General features: G+C 37.6%; 1 protein-coding gene and 1 long non-coding RNA gene across 2 annotated transcripts; both read right to left on the bottom strand.

The window, feature by feature from the left end:
• Positions 1-1,740: 1,740 nt before the first annotated feature.
• Positions 1,741-4,781, bottom strand: LOC138908809 (uncharacterized). Its single transcript, XR_011415226.1, has 4 exons — positions 4,467-4,781; positions 2,279-4,310; positions 2,116-2,193; positions 1,741-2,014 (listed from the first exon to the last, which is right to left on the bottom strand). It is a non-coding gene; the product is annotated as an uncharacterized lncRNA (long non-coding RNA).
• Positions 4,782-5,707: 926 nt separating this feature from the next.
• Positions 5,708-8,274, bottom strand: LOC138908393 (uncharacterized). Its single transcript, XM_070199057.1, has 3 exons — positions 7,822-8,274; positions 6,325-7,359; positions 5,708-5,761 (listed from the first exon to the last, which is right to left on the bottom strand). Exons 1-3 carry the CDS (start codon positions 8,272-8,274, stop codon positions 5,708-5,710), a joined length of 1,542 nt encoding a protein of 513 aa, XP_070055158.1.
• Positions 8,275-8,646: the final 372 nt, after the last annotated feature.

Raw genomic sequence — 8,646 nt, 5'->3', positions numbered from 1 at the left:
CAACTCCCCCAAACTTAAGCTTTTATTTGTCCTCAAGCAAATAAGGTAATTCTCACCTCCACTAGAAGAAAATGATATTTCAGTTGGCTTAAGGTGAATCAATCATACATCAATTGGGACTAACAATTACCCTCAACACAAATGAATTATCAACAACACCATATCTTGACCTTTTGAGTACCATAGTTCTAATGTGACATTAGAGCATCAAGAGTTGCATTAATTCACCAAGGAAGCTCGCTTTATCACGTAGGTCATTGTGGAACCCAAACTCCTCCTCCTCTACTCTCCATGAGCAAATCTCACTTTAGAATGTAACACTCAAAATAAGGATTGTGAAGAATTGCACTCATATCTCTCAAAAGAATGTCACAAGTCCGACTCTAAGTACCATAAGCTTGCTCCTTATGTAAATCACCACTAATATAAGCTCACTCAACTTGAAATCATATAGGGCTTTTACGGGAATGTAGGAGTGGCAAACGGGCGGGGCGGGTTGGATATGGTTCGGGTCGAAACGGGTAATGAAAAAATGGATAAATTATCCGACCCGATCCATATTTAACACGGATAATAAACGAGTTAACCGGCAGATAAAATGAGTAACCATATTATCCATCCATGGCTTCACATTAGCCTCAAGCTCTAATATGAATTTGTTGCCCCTTGCAAGCAACATAAGAACATTTTTTTGATATCAAATCAGCGACTTAGAGCAATTTCGCGATCATCTATGTCTCTAAGCTAAATATTATTTTATATCAATATAATTCAATAATTTATATACGCGCACGCACACATAAGAAAATATGTTTTTGTCATATTAAAATGTATTTTTTCGGTGAAGGAAATTTAACCGAACTGCAAAATCTAAACTAAGAGAACCGTTTGAGCTGACTCAGGCATTAACATATTCTTATTAAAAAACAAAAATAATCTCGTATTACTGTCAATTTTTTCATCACACAAAAAAGTTTGTACCAAAGCAAATTTACCTCCTTCATATGAAGTTTCAAATATAGTGCCTAACTAGTAATGCTGACACTGTCTGATATCTTTTTTTCATTTCGAAAATATACTGTAATGAGTTCCTAGCTACATGGTTCACATATTTTTATAGAAATTTATTTTTGATAAGGTAATATTTATAGCAAGTTTAACAGTATCAAAACATGTGACTTTAATTTTTCCAACTGAGTACTATGATTAAATATAAAAATATATACAAAGTTCACTAAAACTCTTCATCTTCAATTTAAGTAGTAGGGGGTTGACTAGTTCTTCATCAACAAATTCTCTATCCATTCTCTTCATCTTCTCGTTCCCTCATCTGTTTTGTCATCTGCAATTCCTTTTTTTTACACCACTGCAACCAAGAGGAAAAATATCATATTTTTACATCACTGCAACCAGCAGGAATCAAGAATAGTGCGCTTTAAACCAGATAAAAAAATATATTGAATGCACCGGCAACATACATTAAAATGCACCAGCAAAATACAATGAAATGCACCAGCAAAATACATCGAAATGCAGAAAATCAGCTGTACTAAGACAATTCTGTCCAATTTTGCGAATATGAGCAAATAACGTGGGGGAGAAAATCAGCCCAAACAATGCAGAAACAGTGTTGAAAAAAACAGCTCAAACTGTGCAGAAACAGGACAGGCTTTAGGCAGCAGCAGTGCGGAAGTTTAGGCTGCAGAAAAATCCTGCAACACTCACAGCTGGTACCTGGATTTTCTGGGGAAAAATAGCAGTGCAGGAGCTTCTAAAACAGGCCTGTAGACCCTTCAATTTACTGTTAAGAATGCTGCTCAAATCCTGCTGAACTGATGCCCGAAACAGTGCAGAAATTGCACTCAAACTATAGAAATCTGCATCATATGTTGTCGGCCGAATGGTTGTGCAATTAGACAAGTACAAGCAAGTCATTTGTGTGAGATGCATAGACCCCTCCGTTCACCAATCATAGCATCATAATCAAATTAATCACCAAAAGCATCAGTATATACTGCTAAGATATGTAGAACATCATAAATATTAGAATAGTTGGTTCAATAGAATCCCAAAAGTACAAGAAAATAGAAAGAGAACAACAGAGGGCACTCTTACCTCTAAGTTTCGCAAGATAAGGTTGAAGATCAATAGCAATCTCATCTTCTTCATCAGAGTCAGATCCATCATCAAGATCTTATACAATTTAAAAAGAAAAAATATTACAGTTTATTAGTTTTTCAAAAAATAAAAATAATCAATCTAGAGAAGATTAATTTACCTTCTCTTCCACAAATCCAATCTCTAGTACATAGCTTTGCCTCGGCATTTGCGGGAAAAATAGAACTTCGAAACTATCCAATGACACGACCACCTATGCTAAATGCAGATTCAAAGGCTACTGTGGTGATTGGAACACTCAATATATCTCGTGCCGTTAATGAGAGTTCTGGATACCTTTGCCTGTTATTTCTTCCAATATCCAAGTACATCCAGATTCGGATTTATTTTACGGTCAAGATTAGCTTCCTCCAAATACAAGTCTAGTTGTGTTTTACCGGTACTTGACTCCAACTGACTTTCAAACTCATCAAATGCATCCATCATTTCGTTGCTACCACTACTACAAGCATGATCCCCCGATAACGAGGTTGTAGTCGAAGGTATCAAGTACTCTTTGAACAATAATTGTAAGTTCTCTTCAATAGCCTTCACTTTTTCATTAGCAATATTCTCACGATGAAGCTTTGAAAAGCAAAACTTAACAAACTTCAATTTATATCGAGAGTCAAGGACAATAGCTATAGATAAAATGACACTATATGACTCCCAATATTTCTTAAACTTTTCCAACATCAAAGTGCCCATCTCACTCATTACTGAATCTCCACTGTTTTTTTGTTCTTCCAACAACATTTCAATTCTCCATACGTTAGGAAGATACAAATTAGTCGTGGGGTATTTACATCCAGAAAACAAGGTCGTAATGTCATAAAATGGCTTCAAAAACTTAGCTATAATCTCGACCCTTTTTCATTCATCTTCAGAAAAGTCATGTCTAAAATCAATGTCAAGCAAGTCATAGTGAATATAAGCTTGCCGATAAAGAAGAGCACTTTCAAGCATTTGGTAAGTGGAGTTCCACCGAATAGGCATATTTTGACATAGCTTCTTAAAACATGGTAGACCAAGATTACTAAGACACTCCACAAATTTCATTATTCTTGTTTTGATATGCTTAACACCTTCTCTAATTTTCGCAATAGCTACATCAGCCTTCTCTAAGCCCGTCTTAACAATTAAGTTCAAAATGTGATTCCCACAACGAACATGAAGAAATTTTCCGTCACAAATTAGTGAACGCATCAAAGACAAATGATTCTTTAAACTATTCACTACACCGTTGTTGCAAGTAGCATTATCTAAAGTAAGGGTAAATAATTTCTTTTCGATTCCCCATTCTTTAAGAAAGTTAATCAATAAGGGACCTAAAATCGCACCCGAATATGGAGGAGGAGCATGACAAAAATTCAATACCCTCTTCTGAAGCACCCAATTCAAATCCACATAATGAGCAGTTACACACATATATCCATTAGATGCTAATGAAGTCCACATATCTGATGTTAAACACACTCTACTAGGAATAATGGCAAGCTCATTTTTTAGAAGTTCTTTTTCGCTTGCATATATATTCAAGATATCTCACTTGATCGTGTTTCTTGATATGTGCTTCGCTACTGGATTTTAATATGAATGAAGGTCCCTGATGCCTTTATGTTCTACAAAACTGAAAGCATAGTTATGCCTGACTATGGCTAACGATATTTTCTCTTGATAAACTTTTTGATCTATCGGTTCACTTTGACCCTCTTTTGCATTATTCAACGGATGTTTTATCAACAAATGTCGCTTCAAATTTGATGTTCCAAATTTAGGATTGTATATTTAGTCTTTTTTACAAAGCGTGCATTGGACTTTAAACTTTTCATCACTAGAAATACTAGGCTCTGTTACCTTAACAAAAGAATCCCAAACAGTGGAAATTTATCTTTTTGCTCGTTTTAGCGTAGTTGAAGAGCTCTGTTCACAAGAATCAGCAATACCTTCCATCGACATCTCTATCAAAAGATGAAGTAAACAGTAGAAATTAGGCTCGATATAAATCAATTTATTAATAAGTAACAGAGAATGCAATACTCTGGAGTTAAAAATTACATCTAATCTTGATTTACTCAGCGTTTTTCTCACCTTTGAGATTGTTGTAACACTTCCACTCTTGTTTTAAGCTTCAAATACTCCTGGTAGGTGTTCTGTTTTTACAAAACCATAGCAAGCAAATCAATTTGCTCAAAGTTAGTCGCCAACATTAACTTTTACACTATATTCAGGAAAAAACTGAACTATTTCCTAAATTTTCAACAAACTTTAATTTGAGCAATTATAAGGCTCGAGGAAGAAGAACGAACCTGTGAATCTGTTGAAGGTTGGCTTCCTTCAAGTGCAGCATAATTGTATTAAGATTCCGAGTTCAAAACGCTGGGATTTCAAAACGCTTGGTTTGAAAATGCTTCCTTCAATCTCTTGGTTTGCCCACTGGGATTTCAAAACGCTTCCAAGTTTCGACTAACCAAAATCTTGTGAAAGTAAATTGAAGCCTAGAGAACAAATAAGTGAGAGAGAGGGGAGAATTATCGGAAGTTGGAACTCATCGAAGAAGTCGCTAGCGATGCTTTAGGAAGAAGGGGAGAGATTTGAGGAATTGGAAATTTAGGGCTTTTCTATTGAAGTGGTGAAAATAGCCGACAGTAGCAAGCGAGTGAATTCTAATGGGTCTGAAAAGCTTTAAAATTGTATTATCCATATTTTACCCATTTGTTACCCATTTGGTTACTAATTGTTCTAATGGATAATATGGGTAATTATCCATATTCGACCCGGTTTTAAAAAGTCAATTATCCAACCCATTTTTAGTGGGTTGGGTTGGGTAGATAACTATTATTTTTAACCATTTTGCCAGGTCAACAGGAATGTAATGAAGGTTTTTGGATCAAGGTAGGACTTATCGGCATATGATGGTTTCATCTTTCCTTAAGCACTTTATTTCCTCTTTTTGGCTCATACTTTCCTAACTCTTTGAGTCATTTTCTTCTTCCTTAGGGGAACTAGAGAGACGTAATGTTACTCTTTCTTGTTGATGACAATCATTTTTCTCCTTTTTTTAATCACTCTATGCCTTTCATTATTGATTTCTTTGAATCCCTTCAACTTTCTACTTTATTCACTCTCTTTTTGACATATTTCATTTTTGGCCTTTCTTCTGTTTCTTTGCCTTCCCTTTTCTTCATTTTTTTTTGTTCTTTGTACCTTTTATCACTCTCACATTCCTCGTCTCTCTCCCAAACTTATGTTTTTGTTAATTGTATCAAGAACGCTAAGGAAAGATCGGGTGCCAAGAGAGGATCATTATAAAATGGACAAAGGCTTGTAACATGGCTATTGAATGAAAAAGGGCTTCAGCTCAATGGGGTTGACTAGGGACATCACATTTGTAGGTTACGGAAGCTTTCAAATTTTAAATTGGATCAATGAGAGCCTACAATCATTTCTCAAGTTGAGCTATACTTAGAATTTTGCCTAGACAAATATTCAGGGCAAGTTCTAGACTTATTGGCACGGAACTTGGACTTGCAATTCAATATCTCACCTCTCAAGTTGCTGGATTGTTAAAGAGAACAGAGTCGAGGGCCCACAACAATCCTAGCTAAGATTAAAAATCACAAATGGCTCAAAGAAACCACTCGATGATTGTTTTAGTCAACACAAGAGTCTAAAGGTCACAACTAGAGTTATTCTTTGCCAATCAACTTGTATCTAACCATAAGGTCGAAGGTAAATATGTTAGTACCAAGTGAAGCCCGATTGAGACACTTTTATTCATTACTACTATATATACAAAAACATAAAGAAAACGGGCATAATCCCTTAAGAAGGTTGTCACACCATCCATCGTTGGGAAGAACTACCCGGTTCACACAACATCAACCTTTGGAACGAACCGTGGCATTAAGAAAATGAAAGGCTTATTGTTCACACAAAACGTAAAAAGAAGCTAACAACTTAAAATGAAGCTACTAAAGTAAATAAGAAGCTATGCTACTAAGGGAAAACAACGAAAGGGAGTTTGGATATCACTTAAATTTTTGCTTTATCAACCTCAATATCATTCTTGGAAATCATGTGACCGAGGACAATGCCCTCCGTGACCATAAAGTGACACTTCTCCCAATTCAGCACCAAGTTAGTTTCTTCACAACGTGCCAATACCTTATCCAAGTTATCCAAGCAATCTTCAAAAGAATCCCTCACGATAGAGAAATCAACCATGAAAATCTCGAGAAAGTCCTCCACTATATCAGTGAAGATGGACATCATACACCGCTGAAAAGTTATCGGTGCATTGCATAACCCGAATGGCATCCGCGAGAATGCGAAAGTGCCATATGGACAAGTGAAGGTGTTCTTCTCCTGGTCTTCATGTGCAATAGGAATCTGGTTATATCCGAAATATCCATCCAAGAAGCAATAAAAAGCACGTCCGGCTAACCTATCCAACATTTGATCAAGAAATGGAAGCGGAAAATGGTATTTCCGTGTAACTTTGTTGAGATTTCTATAATCCATGAACACTCTCCACCCGGTGACAGTTCTTGTGGGGATCAATTCATTTTTTTCATTTGTTATCATAGTCATGCCCCCTTTCTTTGGGACACATTGCACCGGCGAGGTCCGCGGACTATTGGAAATGGGGTAAACCACCCCGGCATCCAACCACTTGATAATCTCTTTCTTTACTATCTCTTGCATGGCCTCATTCAATCGTCTTTGATGTTCCACAGAGAGTTTGGAATCCTCCTCCAAAATGATTTTTTGCATGCAAAAGGCGGGGCTTATACACCGAATATCCGCCAATGTCCAACCTATTGCTTTCTTCCTCCTTTGAAGCACCGCAGGGGTGGAATCTAACTGCACATTAGTTAAGCACAAGGAAAGAATAACAGGTAAAGTGTAACAAGGGCCTAGAAACTTATACATGAGGTGTGAAGGCAAAGGCTTTAACTCCAAGGTGGGAGGATACTCTATTGAGGGTTTTGTTGGTGGAGTCTTCCGGTTTTCGAGATCCAAGGAAAGTTTCCGGGGCTTATAAGTATATGATCTCATTCCTTTCAAAGTATTGACACATTCTACAAAGCCTTCCTTCTCATCCTCATCATGATTCAACAATACAATTTTCAAGGTATCTTCCACATTTATCACACCACTTGTGTCATCAACAATTACTTCGGTCACAAGATCCACGAACTAATACACTTCGTTGCTATTTGGTTGCCTCATTGATTTACAAACATGGAACACCATTTTTTCATCGCCCACCCGGAAGGTGAGCTCTCCAGCTTCCACATCAACTAAGGCCATCCCTGTAGCAAGGAAAGGTCTCCCCATAATGACTGGCACCTCGTAGTCAACCTCACATTCAAGTATCACAAAATTTGCGGGAAGGATGAACTTGTCGACCCTAACTAACACATCATCAATTATCCTCAATGGCCTTTTCATTGTCTAATCCGCCATTTGCAACCTCATGGATGTGGGTCTTGGTTGCCCAATCCCCAATGTTTTGAACACAGAATAGGGCATCAAGTTAATGTTTGCCCCCAAATCACATAAAGCTTTGGCGAAATCGGCACTCCTAATAGTGCACGGGATTGTGAAAGCACCGGGGTCTTCCAACTTTGGAGTCATGAAGTGAACCATAGCACTCACTTGATGTGTCATTTTGATCATTTCACAGTTCATTGATCTCTTCTTTATTACCAAATCCTTCATGAACTTGGCATATCTCGGTATATGTTCAAAGGCTTCAACCAATGACACATTTATGGACAAACTTTTCATCATATCAATGAATTTTTTGAATCGATTCTCATTGTTTTGCTTTGTAAGTCTTTGAGGGTATGGAGGAGGAGGCCTTGACATTGGTACCTTATCCTTTGTCACTACCGGTTCCGGCATGTCAGTCACATGCTCCCTAGACGGGTTCACTACTTCTTGCGTCCCCTCCACATTTTCATCAATATCAATCCTCGCTTCTTCATTAGCTTGAACATCATTGCTTGGCTCATTATCATCTTGCACCAATACATCATCACCCACATGTCTTCTTTGGTTTGAGGTACTAGCAACTCCACCTCTCCCACTTCTTGTTATCACGGCCATTGCATGCCCCGTATTCCCACCTTTTGGGTTCACCACCATATCACTAGGTAGTGCCCCATTTGGGCGAGTATTTAAAGCTTGAGAAATTTGGCCAAGTTGAACCTCCAAGTTGCGGATAGAAGTGTTGTAGAAGGCTAAATAGGCATCGGAGTCGGCGTTTTTCTCCATTATTTGCTTAAACATGTTTTCAATCCATCCCATTTCACTATTGGAAGAACTAAGACCTTGCGATGGATATGGAGGCGGGTTGTTTGGTTGTTGATACATCAGGGACCTCTGAAAGCCCGACCCCCAATTTCCTTGATTGCTATTGTTCCAACCCCCTTGATTATTGTTGTTCCCCCAATTTCTTTGATTGTTGCCACCCCAATT

This window comes from Nicotiana tomentosiformis, chromosome 3 (genome assembly GCF_000390325.3).
Source record: "Nicotiana tomentosiformis chromosome 3, ASM39032v3, whole genome shotgun sequence".
NCBI lineage: Eukaryota > Viridiplantae > Streptophyta > Magnoliopsida > Solanales > Solanaceae > Nicotiana > Nicotiana tomentosiformis.
Note: the sequence above shows the minus strand (reverse complement) of the source record. Positions and strands in the feature narration are given on the sequence as shown.